The sequence below is a fragment of the Leiobunum rupestre genome, chromosome 9 (genome assembly GCF_980474605.1).
Source record: "Leiobunum rupestre chromosome 9, qqLeiRupe1.1.hap1, whole genome shotgun sequence".
NCBI lineage: Eukaryota > Metazoa > Arthropoda > Arachnida > Opiliones > Sclerosomatidae > Leiobunum > Leiobunum rupestre.
Window position 1 is genome coordinate 45,098,935 of NC_143392.1, and position 21,571 is coordinate 45,120,505.

General features: G+C 39.2%; 2 protein-coding genes and 1 pseudogene across 2 annotated transcripts; all 3 read right to left on the reverse strand.

The window, feature by feature from the left end:
* Positions 1-2,569: 2,569 nt before the first annotated feature.
* LOC149928522 (uncharacterized) lies at positions 2,570-3,109 on the reverse strand (annotated as a pseudogene).
* A 597-nt stretch (positions 3,110-3,706) lies between these two features.
* LOC149928523 (uncharacterized) lies at positions 3,707-4,485 on the reverse strand. The gene is made up of 3 exons (XM_090157898.1): positions 4,336-4,485; positions 4,160-4,278; positions 3,707-4,094 (listed from the first exon to the last, which is right to left on the reverse strand). Exons 1-3 carry the CDS (start codon positions 4,483-4,485, stop codon positions 3,707-3,709), a joined length of 657 nt encoding a protein of 218 aa, XP_090014024.1.
* A 12,199-nt stretch (positions 4,486-16,684) lies between these two features.
* On the reverse strand, positions 16,685-19,463 carry LOC149928524 (uncharacterized). The gene is made up of 3 exons (XM_090157899.1): positions 18,455-19,463; positions 18,197-18,382; positions 16,685-17,115 (listed from the first exon to the last, which is right to left on the reverse strand). The coding sequence occupies exons 1-3, from the start codon at positions 19,461-19,463 to the stop codon at positions 16,685-16,687; spliced, it is 1,626 nt and encodes a 541-aa protein (XP_090014025.1).
* Between the last annotated feature and the right edge of the window lie 2,108 nt (positions 19,464-21,571).

Genomic DNA, 21,571 nt, shown 5'->3' on the forward strand with positions numbered 1-21,571 from the left:
TCAAGACTGGAGGGAAAAATCAGAAACTAAACTTTTTATGGTCGAAAACTCAATTTCTCTAGAATTTTTTAATTCTTGGGTAAGTACGAACAGTTCGATTCTATAACTGAAAAATGTCCGAGATACTAAAAAAAGACAGCCGAACATACTATAATAAACAATACTAAATAATCAAATGTCCAAACTTTTGGAATTTGTAACGCTTTTTTAAAACTCATTTGCAAACTAGAATAATTAATCTAAATAGCGAAAAAATCAAAGCTTTTTGTCTTTATTTCTTAACTTCATTTTATCGATCTTTTACCTTCAGATTAGCGACCAGAAAAACTTAGCACTTGAAAGCCGCGTCTCTATTGGAGACATCACGGAGATGGTCTCCTCGGAGCTTTTCGAGGAAGTTGTCGACGGAAAGAAATGTATTTTCGCCCACGAATTTTACCTGATTCTAGTGATTGATTTGTTGGATGACGAGACCAAGGCGGCGATGAAAAACAAAATTTGTCTCAGCAGAAAAGTCATCAAAACCATAACGTACGTCATAGCGCTCAATAAGAGAGTGAAAGAAAACGAGTTATTAATGGAGTTTTTCAACCTTCTGTAAGTTTTTAAATCATACAGTAATTATTAATTCCTTCATAATACAATTTTTTCCGGATAAAATAATTAGAATGGTTGTACATAATTTTAAAACGAGGATTGAAAAAATCAAAAGGTCGATTTTTGTAATTATTATTTATCTATAGAATAAATTTCCTTTCTTTTACATTCATTACTAGTTGAAGCGCCCGTCAGCGAACAGTGACCAAAGCGATAATGAAATAAACCGTTTCCCCTTTCACCACAGTCTGTTAATAGCGTAGGGCATATTGAACGAACGCTGCGGAGACAGCTCCAGCGAGGAACGTCCACCAGAGAAAACTGAGATATTATTGAAATAACGTTAATTGTAGACAGAGAGCCAGATTGGGCTGTTAAATAGATACGGGAAAAAACTATCTTCCTCGGGCTGTCTCGTTGCTGTAGCGTGAGTTTCATCGAAATCGGTTAAGAATGGAGACCGTAACAATGAAAGAACAGGGTAAAGAGGGCCGAACCCCCTGGAATATCTTCATCGGGCCGTTGCGATTCTGTAGCGCTTGTCTCACTAAAATCGATTACGAATTGAGTATATAGCGAACAACCAACACACATAGTATTTTATTTATTTAGATTATTGTATATTATTATAGTATTTCAATGACTGAGACAGCGCTTTGTCGCGCTCTATGGAACATTAATTATGATTAATATAATCGTATGTTGATAAAAAGAATTAATTCGTGTTATAGAAATGTTCAATATCTTTTAGATTAAAATGATAAATATTAATTTAAAAATTATTACATTTCACTGAAATATTTGGTAGCGGCCAATCTTGCAAAACGACTTTCTTACTCTGAACCTGATTTGGTTTTAAGCCCGGCATTAAAAGTCGCTATATGTAGATGACTTATGCCTAAGGTGGTTCTTCGGGTATAAGTATAGGTGAATAGTATTATTAGACTAATAGGCTATCAGGATATTCATGGATCAAGGGTTTAATTTATTTTTCTGCTGTAATTGGATCACTTTTGGTTGTTGAATTATGTGGTATTTTTTACTTTTATTCGAAAGGTTTATCTAGTATTTCATTTTCGGTAATATCATAAGATCCTCATAAGCAAAGGTCTAGGCCAAATTCTTGACGATCACGTACCCGTTATTAAGAGGTAGGTATTCAAAATCTGCACATCCTAGTGGCTATATTTTCAACTAGAAATTTCCCCAACTGAATTTCGCGCGTTGCATGATGAATGCGCAGAAGGCGTGCGCGAACGTTTTTAAACTTAGAACCACGCGTGGGAAATCTCCACCGCCAGCCATTAGCACCGTAGCCAAGGCTTATTCCAAATTTTATCACTTTCAAACTTAAAAGTAACACTTATCGTTGCAAAATTATTCATCAGAACCTAAAACTTACTTTTAGAAATAAGTGAACTTGTTTCTTAATGTATTTATTTTTCAAATCTGAGGTTTAGAGGTATTTTGTGTGGCATTTATCAACCCGAGCGTGGCTTTTCTACCAAGTAAGATAATATTTTAGATATAGAAATTTTTTAAACGAAGACGGCGCTACTGCCATATCTGATAGAAAATAGCTAGGGCATAATTGTAGATATAAATAATACAAGCGAAATAAAACCAAGTGAGTTTTATTACGAATGGAGAACAACTGAGAATATAAACATATAACAACCTTCGCTTTATATAGCAAAACAACGTGAGTTTAAAAAAAAAACAATATATAAATAAAGTACAGTTAGCGGGTTAAGATTACTCGATACCTCCAGGGCAGATATAAGCTGAACAGATAGACGTCGGACTATTCCAACACCCCTTCTCGACGGAAATCGGATATTCCAGCTTTGACCATTAGGTAGCTGAATTTCTCTCTGGGCAATGATTTGGTGAGGATGTCTGCGGTCATCTCATCGGTGGGAAAGTAGTCAATGGTGATTGTTCCATTTTCTCTCATGTCCCGTAGCATATCCTATCGAACATCGATATGCTTCGTCCTGGCGTTATTGCGTTCCGAGAGACTCAACTTGATGCAACCTTGGTTGTCTTCATAGAGTAGAGTAGGTTGAGTGGCCGTACTTCCAATACCACCAAGAAGCTGTCTCAGCCAAATAGCTTCCTGTGTTGCGTGCGCCGCTGCAATGTACTCTGCTTCTGTAGATGAGAGTGCTACCGTTGACTGTTTCCGGCTTGACCAAGCAATTGTTCCTTCCCCAAACTGAAACAGATAACCGCTGGTAGACTTACGGTCTTGCTGGTCGCCGGCCCAGTATGCGTCTACATATCCAACCAACTTTGGTGTTACAGATGCCGGTAGTAGAAGAAGAGCTCCAATTGTGCCTTTAAGATAGCGCATGACTTGCTTCACTGCTTTCCAGTCTTTCTCCCTCGGATTTGACTCTTCTGCAAAGAATTCCAACGCTGGAAGCGATGTCTGGTCGTGAGACTGTTGCAAGGTGAAGTAACACGCCAATAGCCTTGCGGTACTGCTTGTTGTCTGGTAAAGCGTCATCATCTCCAATTAGCCTAGGATATGCGGGATCCATCGGGATTTTAGAAGATTTGGCTTCCGTCATACCAAAGTCTTCCAACATTAATTTTATTTTGTTAGTCTGGCAGATAGTGAAACTTCCATCTGTGCAACGATCAATTTCGATGCCAAGAAAATGTGAAACGTTACTAAGATTTTTCAGTTTGAAACGCTCATTAAGCTTAATGTAGAGCTCGTTAATTACAGCTTCGTTCTTATTCATTACTTACAGATCGTCCACATACAGCAACACGTATGTCTTGTCCCCATCTTCCTCCCGTCTACAGTAAAGTCCTGGATCCGATTTACTGCGGGTGAAACCTTGGGCTAGTACTACTTCATTGGCTTTAACATTCCAGGCTCTCGCCGATTGTTTCAAGCCATAGAGGCTGCGTTGAAATTTGCAGAACTTATCCTCTTGTCCGGGCTGGATAAAACCCACCGGCTGCTCCATGTAGAGATCTTCTGCAATGTCACCATGAAGAAATGCGTTTTAACGTCATAGTGTTTGACTGTGAGTCCTTTGGATGCTGCTACTGCGAGGAGTAGTCGTACAGTCTCGTACTTAATTACTGGCGCCTACGTCTCGTCGAAGTCTTCGCCAAACTTCTGGTAGTACCCTTTTGCTACCAGTCGAGCTTTGTTTTGTCTGACGTTTCCATGTTGGTCGAGTTTCACTTTAAAAATCCACCGACATCCAATCGCTTTTCGGTTCGGTGGCAGATCGGTTAACTCCCAGGTCTGTCTTTCTTCTAACGACGCCATCTCTTGTTTGGCAGCTTCGATCCATTTGTTCTTCTCTCTAGGGTGTAACTTGGAGAGATCTTTCCAGGAACATGGTTCTCTTGGATAGTCCACCGTGGCCTTGTACGTGAGCCGTTTAGGAGACACACCTTTTGTGCTTCTTTCCGATAGTTTCGGAATTGAAGTGCTCTCTACTCCGTTTGTGTCGGAGTGATGAGTGAATCTGTTGATACGGTAGTCCCGTTATCCACTTCTGATTCTGATGCAAGGTTGTCGATGTCATCACACGTTCCCTCGTCGAACGTAACTGTGCGACTGAAATTAACTTTGCCGGTGCTATGATTAAGCATGCGATAGCCTTTTGTAGCTGTGCCGTACCCGACCAGAGTTCCTTCTATGGCTCTTTCCTACCACTTGACCCGGTTCTCTTTGGGTACGTATGAATACACCTAACTGCCAAATACCCGTATGTGTCCGATACGAGGCTTTGTCCCATTCCAGAGTTGATAAGGTGTTCGGTCGATTGCTTTGCTGGGTAGACGGTTCTGGTAATACGTCGCCGTCATGACCGCTACTCTCCAATATCGATCCTCCAGTTTGGCATCCAGTAGCATGCATTTGGCTATCTCTGTCAGGGACCGGTTTTTGCGCTTAGCAACGCCATTCTGTTTAGGGTGATACGGCACGGTCAGTGGGTGCTCGATGCCATTCTCCTTAAGTTATTCGTCTAACTCGTGGCTGTTAAATTCTCCACCGTTGTCAGATCGGATTATCTTAGGCTTTCTTTCGAACTTGTTGCTAGCAGCTTCCATGAGTTCTTTGAAAGCCTGGGTGACTGAATCCTTTGTTTTGACCAAGAATGTCTGGGTGAACCTTGAATAGTCATCGATGAACGTGACTATATACCGATTCCCACTTGGTGTAGGCGTTGACATGAGACCACATACATCTGTGTGGATTAAATCCAACGGCTGCTTTGTCTTCCTTGGAGGTCAGCTTGCCTTTGAGGCAACATTCGCAAACCACTGTCCGATTACAACTTGCTATCTTGATGCCATCTGCAAGCCCTTTCGTTGCAAAATTCTTGACCATAACGATATCCCGATGACACAAATGAAGACAGTCGTTTGGATGAGCGATTGTACCTATTCTAGCACTCTGCTTTGTTTATAACTGATAGAGGGCTCCATCGATTTTCGCAACTGCCGCAACGCGTTCGCCTTCCATGATACGGCATTCATCGTCTTCGAATATCATTTTGTGACCGGTCTTCGTTAGACGGATGACGGACAATAGGCTGCCTCCCAACTTCGGTACGTAGAGGACGTTTTCAAAACGTATATGGCGTACATCTCCGTCTGGTCCCAGGCAGTCGACGATTCCTCGCCAATTCCTTCAGCCATTACGAATGAATCGTCCGCGAGGTTTACCTTCTCTGACGTTAATTGCATTGACGTGAATTTCGTGCGATCGTTTGTCATATGACTTGTAGCACCAGAGTCCACATACCATGAAGCCATTGATGCTTTACTTGAAGCCTTGAAGGCGACGTATTCTTTAACAGACTTTTCCTCTTTGGCGCTTTTACTTCGCTGTCTTCGAGTGGTATCTTGATCCGGTTTCTCCTTTGCTAGAGGCAGTCCTTGATGTGGTGACTAGATCTGCTGCAGTGAAAACACCCCCCCCCCCTACGCAACTGACGTGCGTTGCACTTCTGAGCAGGACCACGATGTGAAGTCGATTATGCGACGTCGGTTTTCTTGGAAGACGTCCTGTCGCTAAGCTCCTGACGACGGTCAAACTCGTCAATCACTTTGGCCTTAACGAATTCCAACTTTAAATCCGCTTCTAGTCTAACTTCAAGGGCTGTGACCAAGGCGCTGTAAGACTCCAGTAAGCTACAAAGAATCATCGCAGCAACGTAGGACTCAGCTATCTGTTTTCCCATACCACGTAACTTCTCGACTATCTCGAGAATCGTTGTAATGTGGTCTTGCATGGACTGTTGACCTTCCTTGAATCGCATTTGATGAATTCGCTTTAACAGGAACAGTTTACTGGTCATGTTGGATTGCTCATGTAACTTCTGTAGAGCTGTCCACATTGCTCGGGCAGTACCTTCGTGTACAATATGGATCAACTGGTCATCTTTAAACGACAGCGCAATGGCGGCCTGGGCCTGCCTGTCTCTCTTGTCCCAGTCTGCGGGGATATCCGCCGTTACCGTGGGTTTGTCCTTTTCTACAACTTCCCATAGATTGTCCCGGGTGAGCAGCATCTTTAGTTTAAACTTCCACAGATGATAGTTAGTGTTGGTGAGCTTCGTGATGAGGGACTTGGAGTCGCTTGAAGCCATACTTACAAAAGCTTGAGACTAACTAAGTACTTAAACACTCAACTAATACTCTCTAAGTCATATATAAATATACTGAAACACGTTACTGGGCCCATAACCTGATAGAAAATAGCTAGGGCATATTTGTAGATATAAATAATACAAACGAGATAAAACCAAGTGAGTTTTATTACGAACGGAGAACAACTGAGAATATATAATATATTCCAACAATATCGTCGTATGTTAATTTTCTTATCTCCAGGACATCGCCGCTAACATGGGCCCCTATGGTAGCCCTTTGCTTATGGGGACCTTATGATAGGCTTATGGTAATATAATAACTACATGCTATTTTATATTTATCAGTTCCTTGTATGTTATCATTTCAATACGGTTTATGTACTTAATTATCTAATGAACCGAAAAGTACTCTCAGAGAATTATTTTGGGCAAAATACTTTCTTAGTTAAGTGATTAATCTAGTGTTTTAGAACAGGTACAAAATCAACAGCGTGACAATAACCGCGTTATCGTTGTGACAATTTCTAAGGCATTTGTAGACTAGGGTTTATACTAGGACTATTTAGGGTGAGACAATAACTACTTTACATTGTTCGGTAATTTATCAGAGATTGAAAATGATATCGAGTTGATAACGAAAACTCTAAATTCCAATTAAAGTGATTAGGGAATCATAACAATATGATTACAGCAAAAAATTAAGTCATAGTTTACACTAATTACGGTAAATGGTAGGCCCTCGATTAAGGGAAACTTATTAAATTAAATAAAATAGAAATTTGTTTGATCAGAATAGTAAATATTTTGGACTTGTTTAACAGACTCTGCTGCGTGTACGAAGGTAAATTCCTGGAGTACGTATTTTTCGAAGAACGTCACTACATGGACATGCTGTTTTGGAGGAAACCAATTAAAGAATGGAGTCCTATTATATTACCAGAGACGAGTGTGGCATTTAACATTTTTGCTTTTGGAGTTGCAGTATCATCTGTGGCTCTATTTTTGGAATTTTTGACGTATTTCATATCAAAAATCTACTTTACGAAACCCAAAATAATATGTAACAAGAGAAACCTAGCATGTAAAGTCCAGTCTAATTCTCTGAATTTTTGGCATATATTATGATTATTCACTGAGCAAACGTAAATTTCTTATAGAGTCCAAATTGTTTTAGGTGTCTGTGTGTTTTGTACAAACCCGAATTTTTTTTAAATTTATCAGAAAAGGTTTAAGAATAAGCATTATATTAATTGGTAGACTTGTTTTTCTTGTTTAATTTTTGATGTTATTCTGTAACATACATTTTTTGAACTAAAATAAAGTATTTGTGTACATTAGCATCTCTAAAAAGCACATGTTTCGTCTTTTGGTCAACATAAAAGTGTAGTGACTTTGCCTGTCAGCTATTGGACCAATTTAAGCTCACCTATAAATAAAAATGTATAAATTTGTATGACCAAAAAATATACGTATGAATAAAAAGAGTTAAGTAGATTTAAAGAAACGCTAGTCTTGAATTAAGACTAAAAAGTCGATCTTTAATTACTAATCAGTAAGCATTTGAAAAAAATTGGTTTCCATTGCGTGGTTAAAGCATGTTCAACAAGACGTACGACGGTCAGAATACACACAATCCTTCTAATGTGTTAAGTTTGTTTGAGCTATTCACAGCAACCTGCAACGCCGGTATCGCAACCAAAATATATCCACGGTCACATATACATACATATTTACACTTATTTGTTACTTCTAGTCATACTTTGAAAGCATCGAAGATTCCTTCGATCAGTTTCACTTTTATTTTTAACTTCTGATCACACTTATTTCTTACTACTAGTCAGCGGTTGAGTGTCACTTATTTCTTCTAGAAACTTATTTGTTACTTCTGATCACACTTATTGGTTACTTCTGATCACACTTATTAGTTACTTCTGATCACACTTATTGGTTATTTCTGATCACACTTATTTGTTACTTCTGGTCATACGCCGAAGACTAGGCCGATCAGTGTCATACTTAATTGTTACTTCTGCTCATACGTTGAAAGCGCGGCCCACTCTGAACGGCCTTGATAAACGCCAGAGGGAAACGGGCGCGTAGACCTCTATAAACACGCGGATTTACAATGTTGGAAATTGCGAGGGTCCGTATACGCTCCCGTAAATAACCCTGAAATCTATACTTAAATTAAATATATACTGATATAACCGAAGTTGTAGGTTCACTGAATCCTAACCTATCCAATAATATTTTTTAACGTTATCGAACTTAATTTTAAACAAAATATCTACCACATAGTAAATTGGGCAAATTCCCAACTTCTTGGGCTCCGATTTGAATACTTTATGAAAGGCTATCAATGGCAATATCTGTACATCCGAACGAGATATCATTGACTCGTCTAGCCCTAACCGTTGAAGAGGTATGCGCGACACGGCGCCATCGCCGGCATCGACGGCAACGGCTACACTGTACGTGAGACTAATACACACAAATCCTTAGGATTGTGTGTAAAAACCATAGAGAAGAGCACAAAGAATTTTTTTTTGATAAATACAATCCATATTAATTTGATTTGAAATTAAAGTATTTTGACAGTTCATTTGGGTTTTTGGCTCAAACATAAAAATCAATACCGAATTTAAAAGCCAGATTTATTAGCTCTTGAAATACAAAACCGAATTTCTGTTTGTAAATTTAAATATTTTATAATTAATTGGAGAATTTCACTAAACAATTTTTTTGTATCAATTCCCAATAAAGTAAGTGATTAGCCTAGTTGATTATAATTATTTATTTATTAATTAACTATCGTGGCGACAAACGATCAAAGTATTATATATTCTAGAAACTGTCATCAAGCTGGTTAAATAAGTTATCATCAAACGGCGCTTGTAATATTACATAATTTCGTCTGCAATAGTAGCCTCGGAAACCATTGTAAAAATCGGCTTCTTCAATATTTTTGGCTAACATCTTATTTTAATAAAGTGGTTGTAAAAAAAAATTAATAAAATAATATTAAGATGAAAGGCATTGTTTTTGCAAATTTAACTAAGAGGATTTGAACAGTTATTTTGTCGTAACAACTTTTCATATCTGATGACGTACCCGACGCAACTTAATTTAGCTATGGGCGTCGGGAAAAATTATCTCTAACACTAAATACTCGGTTTACTATTTCTAACAACCCAAAAAGCGACAAATATCTGTTAATTCCCACGATTTGTTGCCTCCAGTAAGTCTTACATGTTTAATTGGTGGGATTGAAAAATAAATTCGAAATGGCTCCGCAAAAGCTGTTTAAGGTTTTTGTTCATGATTTAATATCCGGTAATGGGCACTCTCCGCTCACCATGATATCAGTGACAGTTATGAGAGAAAATGCTATGAACTACGCAGGGAAATGAGTAGAGATGTGAGGACTTTCATAGAATATGAACGTAAATGAGAGAAGATGAGTGATTTTTAATAAACATTTGATAAGTAGAGCACGGGTTAAAAGTATTGAAAATAAAATACATGAGAGGAAGAGAAGATGAACTATTTACGTTTCACCGATCCGAAGTGGACACAATCACGGAATAAAGCTTAAAATATTTTGTGTGCGTGGATAAAGAGGAAATTATACCATAAGATGTCGAGGAAAGAGAGCGTATTGACAGTTTTCCCATTGGGAATTTTGATATGTTGTAATTAGTAAGAGTATTTTGAAATGAGATATTAAATTTTGGACAATTAGTGCCGGAAGAGATGGTTATAAAACAAAAAAGAGTAGTATTGTAAAATTCTTGAGAGATAAGTTTCTTTAAATGTGAAATTCTTAGAGGAGACTGAACTGAGTAAGCTTTCTATCTAAAATGGTTTTTAGTGAGTTTTGGGTGATGGAAAAAAGAGTTTCGTTGATCAAACCTGTAGAGAATGTTTAATGATAATAGTTTTCCGATTATTACGAGTAAAATGAAGTTTCGTTACTCAAACTTAGACCGGTGGTGTATAGAATTCAGATCAATCATTGCTAATTAGTCAATATTCAAAGAAATTCCCAACACAATGATTACTCAGCATTCTGATGTCATTTATGCAACCAGGTAAGCAAACAGCTAATTAGAAATTGTTAAAGGTGTGTAGAACATATCACGCGAAGAAACCAAAGCAAATCGACGGCAAACACTTAGTCTAAATTAAACAGTTTTAGTTGCTTGCCACAGAAGTTTTTGAAACTTAATGAAGTAAAAATTGCTTTCCTTTATATCATGGTAATAGAAAAATAAGTACAGTTGTGACACAACTTAATTTCCTAAAGTCTAATTAAGCTAGAATATTTGTTACGGTCTTTGCTTGCCTAAAGTTGGCTCTTTCTTTGACGTTTTGGATCCGAAGTGACTTAAGAAATAAGACTGAACAACAGTTTTCAATTTAATTAAGGCAATACATCAATGGACAAATGATCTCAAATTCATGATGCGATATGTTGAGTTCTATGAAGCTTTTACAAACCAAAGCATTTCCATGTGCTAATCCTTAAGCATTCAGTCTGCTTAGTCCTTATTTGCTTACTATAATGAAATTGATGATAACGGTTGCTAAAACACGTAATGTTTCAAACGGTCGCCATTGTTTGAAAATTCCAACAAGTAGTTTATCGGGCAGGAAGTTAGGAACCATTACGCTCATAGAATTGGCAGCGATCATACAAATGTTTATGTGCTCAACTAATAATCTTCTTTGCTTGTTCATTGGTTTTAAATTGTAACTATTTCGTGTGATCTCGCTCTACCCTTACGGATTCTATTAAGATAAAAAAGATTGATAAAAGGCTTACACGAAAAAACAAATCTAAAGAACAAGGTGAAACCCAAACAAAAGATAATCTTATCTTATTTAAATAAATACAATGAGGTGGGTACAATTAAAACTAACCACCTAAGACAAAATGGAACTAAAATAAGTTGATTCACTGTATTTCTCCTTTGCAAGACAAATTGGATAACATCCAAAGTTAATAAGACTGTCCAACACCGCCACTAACACCAAGATGTAAGATATGTCTAGAAGTCGGATAACGAAAGAGTGTACCGAAAAGCAGACGACAAATACTGGTGGGATGAAAACCACTCTAGAGGACGCTTTACGCCTAGCAATGGAAGAAGAGAAACAAGACAAGTATATTAAAAATGCCTTGAGCAATGGAAAATCAGTTTTATTATACATCCATTTTGGTAAGTAGATGCGTTATTTTTAAGAAATGTGACGCCCAACGCATGAAATTTTAATATAAACCAGTAGGCGACGGAATTGCGATTGGAGGATCCGGCGTTTGAAAAACGAAACATAAAGGCATTACAAAAGCAACAATCGAGGTAAATCAGGTGAGGGCCACAGTCGATATATTTATAGTTCCTTTCACGTTCAAAGCATCCTGTTATTAATTGGGCAACCACTGACAGTCATATGCGTCAAAATAGCCTCTGAAAATTCGAAGCAAGTTACAGCGCCGAGCATGAAGATGAATGTCTGAAAAACTTGCAGATTCCACAATGGTATTACCGCCAAATTACCGCTTATGGACCCAGTGGTAACAATGCAGAGATTTACATCGAAGATCAGTTACGTATGGTCCCCGGAAAATTGTACTGAATACCTAGAGGCATATACACCATTAAAAAGTAAGGGGAAACTAAAGTGCCAATACTCAACGTCTCCGGAAACGAACTGGTCATTGAAAGCGGTCAAACAGTAGGGAGAGTTGAAAAATGCAATGCACAAAGAAATCAGCGACGATGCCGAAGTAGTTATCATAGAGTCATCGAAGTTAGAACCCTATGCCATTTCCTAAATAAACGTAGGACTAGAAGTTTCGTCAGAAATTAAGAAACGACTATCAGAATTTGGTAAAACAAATCTAGCAATGTTCGAGATAGAATTGACGTCAAAGGAATCGGTAGCTTACCGACCGTACAGACTTTCACACGCAGATAGATAAATGGTCTGAGAAAAATCTCCGAGCTCTTGAACGCGGGAAAAATAACGGAGTCCAACTCCCCATATGCAAACCTGATCCAGAAAAAAACTGGCGAAGAACTTTCTGTGTGGACTACCAGGCTATAAATCTATTTGCGAAGAGCGATGGCGTGCCAATTCCTATAATGGATGATCAGTTAGAGTGCTTAACATGTAAAAAGGTCTTTACCAGCCTAAATCTCTTATCGGGGTATTACCAGATTTCATTTGTAGAAACGTCACGGGAATACACAGGTTTCGTCATGCCAGACGAACATTATCAGTTCAATCGTTTACCGTTTGCCTTGAATAACGGTTCTGCCGTGTTTCAAAGGTTGATGAACCTCCAATTGGGTCCGCTCCGTTACGCAATTGCGTTGACATACATAGACGACGTCATCATTCCTTCCGGAACCGTAGACGAAGGTCTAACATACTTGAAGGAGGTTTTCGAAGCTTTCCACAAAGCGAAATGAACACTTAAACTCAAAAAGTGGTTTTTCCTTCAAAGCAAGATATACTACCTAGGTTTCGATATAAGCGCAGAATAAATTCAGCCAGGCCAACGTTAGAAAAACCACGTCCAAAATTTCCCGGTACTGAAAGACGTACATGAAGTAAAAAGGTTCTTGGAAATCACCAGATATTTCAGACGTTTTGTGAAAGGATTGGCTACTGAAGCCGAGCCACTCTCGAAGCTACTGGGTAAAGACGAAGAATGGGCATGGTCAGCCGAACCAAATAGATCATTCGACGCCCTCAAGAAAAGACTGACAGAAAAGCCTACGTTAGGATAATACGACCAAAAAGCTGTGACGGAAGTTCACACTAACTCATGTTAAAACGGACAACAGGATAATGACAACAAAATGCACCACATTTGCTTTCCCAGTAGGAAGACAACTCCTGAATAATCAAAATACCACTCGAGCGAACTGGAGACGTTGGCCATAGATTATGTCCGAGATAAATTTAGAGTGTATTTGATTGGGTATCACACATTGTAGTTCTGTCCGATCGAGTCTAGCCAAGAAACATCTTGTACTTCAGATTTCCCGTTGGTGGCCTAACTTTGATTAATTTTATTTTACCCTAGTCCATCGACCAGGAGTTCGCATGGCACAAGTCGATGCGTTAAGTAGGTCACCAGTAGATGAGCCCGAAGAATCAGAGGTCTTGATCGATATCATGATTCTGCACACTCAAGTATTCACGGAAAACTGGTTGGTAGCAGCCCAAAACAGTGACAAAAAGATCCAAATCATTAAAAGTCAATTACAAAAGTCTGGGTCACCGATAACAAAGGGCGACAAACAGGGTTGGCACAATTTGGCCAAGGGTGGAATAACCGCGGAAAAATCTAGTTTTTTTCAACTATTGTTTTACTCTTAAAAACTGTGTGGAAAATCGTACTTCCATGGTTTTTTCCCCCTCTAGTGGCAAAATTCAATAAATAATAAATAATAAAAGCAGTTTATTCTTCTATTCTATTCACTCTTCTTCTGGCCTTTTTTCCATCTCTCTTATTTGCAGTGACCAAATTAGTCATTTAATAGATATATCAATGATTAATTTAGCATGAAAAGAGTTTTTTACCTTTTTTCCGGTTTTTACAAGTTTTTCCCACATGTCCCTACAAAAACAGTTTTTTGCTGGGTTTTTGTGAACCCAGGCGACAAAGAGTCAAAGATGAATACGCCCGTAAGAAGGACAACGAGGAAAAGCTCCTATGGGTAGTACCAGATAAAGTGAGGTGGAGCATAGTGAAATATAATCACGACGACAAGGCCTTGTAGGAAAAGATAAAACATGCGTCAAGATTTTAGAAAACTATAGGTTTCCTCGTCTTCGCCGTTATGTACCTGGTTTCATTTCATCATATTTGGAATGTTTATGCCACAAGAAGCCAACAGGAAAGAATCCTGGAATGGTTCATTGGCAAAATAGGGATGCCTTTCGACACGGTCCATATTTTTCACTTAGGCTCACATTTAGGACCATTCTTGAGGAGCATCAGAGGCAATACATTCCTTATCGCCGCTATCAACGCTTATACCAAGTGCACTCTCGAGAGAGAAGTACGAGATACGGATATGAACCCAACGAAAAGATTCATAAAGAACATCCTCGGTTTAGTTGGAGCTCCAAGGAGTCATAACTGACCAGGGCACGTCGTACACCGGCAGAGCCTTTGAAGAACTATGCAAAACGTTGAACGTCGCTCACATAGTTAATGCAATAACTACCTCTTCATTAAACGGACATATAGAGCGCGTGACCCGGCAGATCACTCCAGCGATCGCGAGTATGCGCCAAAGAGGCGACGAAAAAGATCTGGACGCCCACCTTTACCAAGTATAATGGGTAATCAACCAAATATTTACCATTCACATTGCTGTTCAATTTAAAGTCAAGGAAAATTTCATGGAAACGGAATGCGACGAAAGCTACGACAATAATTCAACAGAACGTCGTGGGGATGCTATCAAATTCATCATGGGAGATCAAGAAAGACAACGGCAAAGATACAACACAAAAGAGCCAATGCAACCACTTACGAACCAGGGGACTTGGTACTGATGTAACGTCAGCGTCAAGCTACTGGTTTACCCCTTAAAACAGCTGTTAAGTAACGTGGACCCTACGTCGTCACATGGAAACTGAACTACGAGAGATATTTAAAATAAGAGTTACCCGAAATCCAAAGGACAAACAGATTTTGCCGATAAACACAAGCGATTTCCTATAATCAACAACGATGAAAATTCTGATCACGAATCGGCAGAGGAGGCTCTCGAGTTCACATGCAGGAGCTTAAAGCATTCAAGTTTACGACCATATCAGGGGTTGAACGTCAAAACAAACGATGCAAAAATTCACCTTGTACCATATCATTCTAAGACGAAGACTCTGACAAGCACGTTTACAGAAGCCAACGAAAAACGAAAGTGTCTAATTATTTAAAGGAAAATCCAGAAAACTAAAGCTCAAGTGATATAAATTAGTATTGTTTGAAAGAAATGACATTTTAAAGAAATACTTTTGTAATTAAGCTTAATTTTAAATAATTCACTCTTTAAAGTTGAAACGAAATGATTTATGTTAGCAAGTGCGTTATTTGTGATCTTTACGTTGTCTGTAATTCGGAGATTAAGTTAGTCAGGACAGCCGAAATGTTAGTTATTTTATAGTACAGATAACGTTTGTAGATGGCGCCTGTGTTTCAATTTTACCATTTATTGTAACTTATCCTACACCCCCTCTCCCTTTACGAGTGGACATCGGCTTTTTTATAGGCGAAATATGCCGTTTCTCCCTTACGCGGCCACTACATGCGGTTATGTATTTCCTATGTTCCGAATTAAACCTTTTTCTATTTTATATCAACCTGACGACGTCTTAATTAAATAACACGAATGTATTAGTAACCACTACTAGGACGTTTCTAAAGCCGAAAGCGGCATTTTCAACACAGACCCGAGCGGAGCTTGCATAAGGTAGACAGAGAAATGTCAAGTTTTAGTCATCTAGCCGCTTGCTTACTCCCTCACCAAAGAAAATTCCAACGCCCGAACATTCAGTTTCTTCCACCCAAAGGGAAATTTGAAAGAAAGTTTGCGGAAAGTGCCTTAGTTGTAAAGAAAGTTTGCAAAATGTGCTTTAATTGTCCCTTCAGAAAACAAAAATAATTTGGTTTAACTATATTCTCATCACTCCCCTTCTGAAAGTGGCAACACTAATATAACGTGCGTTTGTTTCCGCTTCTCTCCCATCACCCCTTATTATTATTATTATTATTATTATTTTTAATATTATTATTATTATTAATGAGTGCGGAGAAGGGCCACAATATGCACATTAACGCACTTCGACTTATGACTTAAAGAGTCCGATATCCGACACAAAACGGAGAATCCTTTTGCCCGGCATGATATGGAAATCAGAGGTTTCCAAATGATGCAAGGCAAGATGCTCGAACCTTTGGACCACGATGAACTTTCCTCTTTGACCTGACATGCCCTACAGATTGGATCATCACTGACTTCATTAGATTGAAGATGTCTATTTAGAAGGCAGTGACCTGTTAATAGGACAACAACCAACCCAATATTAGATTTGGAGAGCAAGAGCAACTCCTTTGCTCTTTGCATAGAGGGGCCCGAGATAAACTATTTAGCCTGCCTTTAGCCATCCATCTCAAGCCAAAGCTTAAGTTGACGGTCAGTCATGGAGTTGGAGATAAGGCCGCGAACTATGCTAGAGGGGATAGGAACGGCAGGTTCAGGACCAAAGAATCAAGCTTCTGCCCCCTTCTTGGCCTGAACATCGGCCTTCTCATAACCCTAGAACCCCCGATGACCAGGAACCCAATAGAATTGAACTTAATTGTTGGTGCCTAGCTTCAAAAGGAGATTAAAACAGCTATAAACCCGTTTAGAAGAAATCTGAACCTATTTAAGAGCCTTAAGGGCCACTTGACTATCCGAATAGATTTGGATAACCTTGCCATTAAGCTTCCTTTTAAGACAAAATTCAGCGCAGAAGCAGATAGCGGCGATTTCCGTCTGAAAAACACTAGCATACACCCTAAAGCTTTCGAAGAGGCCGAGATTGATAGTAAGACAATAGATTCCCGACCCTGAACCTGAGTGAGTCTTAGACACATCGGTAAACCAGACGATATCTCCTCTGGCTCCGAGGGTTTTGTGATTAGACCATTTATTCCGTCCCGCTTCCATACATTCATTCAACGACGCCTTCCCAACTTCCTTGGACGAGGCATCAAATACAATTCTTATTTTAGTTGTGGTCCTGTCTTGTTTCAATACAGGTTGATGCGGAAGGTAGTTTACGGGTCTCGAGGAATCCAATTCTTCGTCTTCTACCAATTCGATTAAACCAGTTCTCAGATATTCTTCAAACGTCTTCTGGTACTCGATTTATAGCGGGTTGTCCATTATTAGTCGATTAACGAGACTTCGAAGTCTTCTTTCCCCGACATTGTGATTGTTGGAAAGCTCTTCGTTGTTATTCTTCCAAGGTAGTTTTACGGTGTTTCTTTCCTGGTCATAAAAGATATTGTCTTCTGAGTGTCTTATCGTCTGTTCGTCAGACACTGATTTCTATACACATCCGTGATCCGTGATCCCCAATGATTCCAGGTCCCAAAACATTCTCAGTTTTTCGGAAATATTTTACTCTTCCCTTTGGACTATATTGGCATTGACGTTAACGGTTGAAACACGGGCTCTAACGTTAAAACTTGAAACTTCAATTGGTCCTTGTACCAACCGTCTGAAGATACTTTCAACTGCAGGCAAGGAATCGCTGATTCTCTCCGATCTGCCCGGGACAACCTTCTAATAGAAATCGGATCAGATAAGCAACATGAGTTCGTTGTCATAATTACTTTCTTTCGTCGGATCGTCTGCTAACTTGAGGCCCTTATTTCCCAGATCTTCTCTGATTCTCGCTCACCGAACATAGAATGTAGTGGTGTTAATTGACGGCGTTTCGAATACTTCTATTTCAATGGAGGAGTTTTTGTTGAATAAGCTAAAGAGACGAAGTCTCACCTTCCGGTATTTTTCCATTTTGGGTGGACTTCCAGCGAAGGTATGCAACTTCAGTTCAACTAGTTTGATAAATTGTAAGCCAAGCTTCTTCGATAATTTTTCGTGTATAAATTAAACCAGGCTTCCTCTGTCAATTAGGAGTCGGGCAAATTCTTGGCGGGTTCCGCTTTCGACACAAGCCTTTGCCGTCTGTAGCAGAACTGCAACAGTGGGTTCCGATTTCTGTCCAATACTCATCGTAGACGACTTTCCGCTTTTATATATATATATATATATATATATATATATATATATATATATATATATATTTATATATATATATATCTGTTTCTTTAAATCTTTCATCCCCTCCCTGCTCTTCGAAGACAACTCGGAGGTGACGCTTACCGCAGTTCTCGCATTTGGTCTGGACCTTACAATTTCTTGCGATGTGGCGGTTCATAACGCAGTTGAAGCCATACCCCTTTTTCTTCAGTATAGTGTTTCGATCAGCTACGGATTTTACGGTGTCGCAATCTTCAGATTTATGTTGTTTTTCGCAAAACCTGCAAGCTTGTTCTCGAGAATGTCCGGCTGTTAAAACGGCGTTTGAAGATATTGATGGATGGCTCGATTGGTCACTTCATCATTGAGTCCCCCAGTAACTTGAACGTTGAAAGCGACTTTGATTGTAACTTCCTGGAATATCGTGAAGGGCGTTGGTCTTCTTGTTCCGTTTTCCTTTTGAACGAGAGTGCAAGTTCTCTGGTCTGTTCTTCTGTCTTAAAAAGGAAATCAATTCTTCCAAGTCAAGTTCGGTGTCTGAATTAATACATCTCCGACTAAATTCTATTCGTATGTTGTCAGGTAACCTCTCCAGTAGTATCGGACATAATATCGTTCCGTAACTCACAGCTACTGAAACTCCCAATGCTTGAAGACTCTTCACTTCCACTTCGCGATTGTCAAAAAATCTACTAAACGCCATGACGTCAAAGGCTTTAGAGAACGGTGCGATATTCTTCAGTCTGTTAATATGAGCCGTTATCAGAACGTCGCTTCGTCCGAACCATTGTTTTAATAGATTGATCGCTGACTCGTAGTTTTTTTCATTAATTTCGTAGCCTTCATTAGCGCTTGCAGTGGTATTTTGAAGATAAGACTTCAAATAACAGAATTTCAAAACGGCATTGTAGGACTGGGTATGGACGGCTGCTTCAAACTGCGACCAGAAATTTGTCCACTTCAACGGATTTCCAGAGAATTTCGGTATCTCTAGCTTGGGCAAACTGTTCGCTATAACTGCTCCATGACCTGTAGGACCAGTGGCAATCGTATGCTTAGATGATTGACTACAAGTACTTGCATTATCATCGTCGTTAAGTTTCCGGACTCTTTCTTCTGCCCTCATAGTCCATTCAATAATGTCATAATTGTAGTTTTCTTGATCCATAACATCCGTCTCGATTTCTTCCGGAGATAGCTTGTCCGTAATGTTTTCGTCAAGGTCGAATACAGCTTTCTCTTTTCGTCGTTGTTGCGTGAGTAGCAGTTCAAGAGACATGATGGCACAGTAATCGGAAGCGAGCGTCGTCTGAATTTTTTGGGTTGTAATTGTGATTTCTCGTCTAAACGCATCTCGGGAATTTTTCATCTTTTGCAGCTCTGTTGCCATTGTTGAAATGTTACTTCGATGTCTTCTAATTTACCCACCGTAAAGAGTCCTTAATATAACTTAGCTCGGCTAGTTTCGTATCTAGAGGTATTCCCGAGTTTTCGGCACCATGTAAATTTGCATAAGTCGGTAAAATAAAGTCGAGTGTAAAACAACGTTTTGGGGGCGTAAACATTAAAAAAACCCTATCATATCAAAGGTTAAATTTCAAATCTAAACAATAAATTAATCCTCATTCATTTTTTCATTTTTTATTTATAATATTAACAAATTTTTTTTTTAACAGAAAGATTTACTAAAATGTAATTAAGTGGCCATAATATCAGAACCGTCTTATTAAGATTAACCGTAAGATCGACTTATCTGTACCAGCCCTCCAGTGATGCAAGAGCCCTTCTTACTAAATCACTAATAGTATTTGGGAACTTTCCCGTGAAGATGATGGCGATATTGTTGGCATAGCCATAGCAGCGGCACCCATCTCTGTTTAGTTTTACCAATAGTTCATCCACTATCAGGCACCACAGCAGTGGTGAAAGAACCCCACCTTGCGGGCCGCCACGGCTTTTGGCGACCATAAGCGATTCAATAAGCAGGGAGGAAACCACCACACGATTCGTCAGCATAACTTTGATCCAAAGACACAGAGTGTCATTAATGCCAAAGCGCTTGCAGCTTTCATTATGACTGGAGGGCAGTCTCAGTACATTGGCCTTTTTGATAGGCATACTGGGCCGATGAGAGAGGCTTTGAGAAATAACCTCCCTACTAATATAATTGTACACCAATTTTTCCAAAACTTTTAGAAAAAAGGAGGTCAAACTGATTGGACTAAAGGCCTCAGCCTCGATATAATTCGATTTCCCTGGTATCGAAATGAACATCACCCTAGAAAGTTTCCAGGTGTTTGGAATATACCCAAGGGCTATACAAGCCCTATAGTTTCTACTCAGCATGAGGCTGAGAATATCAATGCCCTCCTGCAGAAAAATGGAAATAATCCCATCCGGCCCTGGATACTTATATGGCTTAAAAGATTTTATAGCCCAAATAAGTCTGGAATGCGTGACAATTTTATTCGCCACCGCCCAATCTTCCCCTTTCGTACGTGCAATCCTAATGGGAAGCGGATCAGAGTCAGTATAGCTCGTGATTTCGGAGTCAAGAAAGTGAACATCTAACGTATGAGTTAGAGTATCATTACCGAACGAAGAATGACTGTCATCTTTCTGCTTAATAGTGTCAAGATGCTCATTCTTATCATGGACCATAATTTTCATTAACTTGGCCGTACTAGGAATAATAGAAATATTCTCACAGAAATTCCTCCAATAGTACTTCTTGGCCTCGCGGATGGCCTTATGGTAGGCAGTGAGGGTATGCTTGTTAGGAACCCAGTCACCCGAGCTTTAAGCTTTGTTAAAAAGCCTACTAATTTCTTTGCGAAGTCTACCAATATCATTGATGAATTCAGCACTGATGACAGCCTAGGCTTATCATCCTTCAGATGAAAATTTAAATCATCTTTATTATCAGGCGAATTGGTTCGCCTGGGATTGCGAAGTTCGATATTAACCTGAACCAGTTTCATCCTGACTGTATAGCAAATGTGTCATTTCACTAGACAAATGTCAGTCAGAAATTAGAGCTGAGACATTTTCTGTGCACAGCGTGAGATCATAGACCTCACTTCTGTTACGAGTAACAAAAGTTGGTTCATTGTTCTTATTGAGAATATGAAGTTTGCTACTAAACACGTATTTTATTAGCTTATCACCACGATCGTTGGAGTCACTGCTGCCACAGATAACATGATGAGCGTTCGTATCACATCCGTTAATGAGTTTCTTTTCCGACTGCTCGCAGTGGTTAAACAATTTGGTCACCTCTGGCGATGGTGGGTGTAAAGCATCATTGTAAGGGAAGTAAGCAGATTCCAGCGTGAGTTCATCATTCCCATCAGTAGTAGATGAAATTATTTTAACCATGGCGGTGTCCCTAGAGTAATAGATTGAAAGCGGCAGGGCATGAATGTCCTTGCATACCAATACACAAGCTCTAGGTGAGACGGAGTTATAGTCATAATAGACATTACCTACACTATTAAG

Excerpts from the sequence above, each read along its gene's own strand:
- LOC149928524 (XM_090157899.1), bottom strand. The coding sequence starts at position 19,463 with ATGGCAACAGAGCTGCAAAAGATGAAAAATTCCCGAGATGCGTTTAGA. Across the intron at positions 18,383-18,454 it reads AAGTCGCTTTCAACGTTCAA|CCGGACATTCTCGAGAACAA; the intron begins GTTACTGGGGGA and ends CCGTTTTAACAG. Across the intron at positions 17,116-18,196 it reads GACCAAATGCGAGAACTGCG|AAGACGAAGAATTGGATTCC; the intron begins GTAAGCGTCACC and ends TCGAATTGGTAG.
- LOC149928523 (XM_090157898.1), bottom strand. The coding sequence starts at position 4,485 with ATGCTACTGGATGCCAAACTGGAGGATCGATATTGGAGAGTAGCGGTC. Across the intron at positions 4,279-4,335 it reads CTCGTATCGGACACATACGG|GAAAGAGCCATAGAAGGAAC; the intron begins GTATTTGGCAGT and ends GTCAAGTGGTAG. Across the intron at positions 4,095-4,159 it reads GTTACGTTCGACGAGGGAAC|ATTCACTCATCACTCCGACA; the intron begins GTGTGATGACAT and ends CCGTATCAACAG.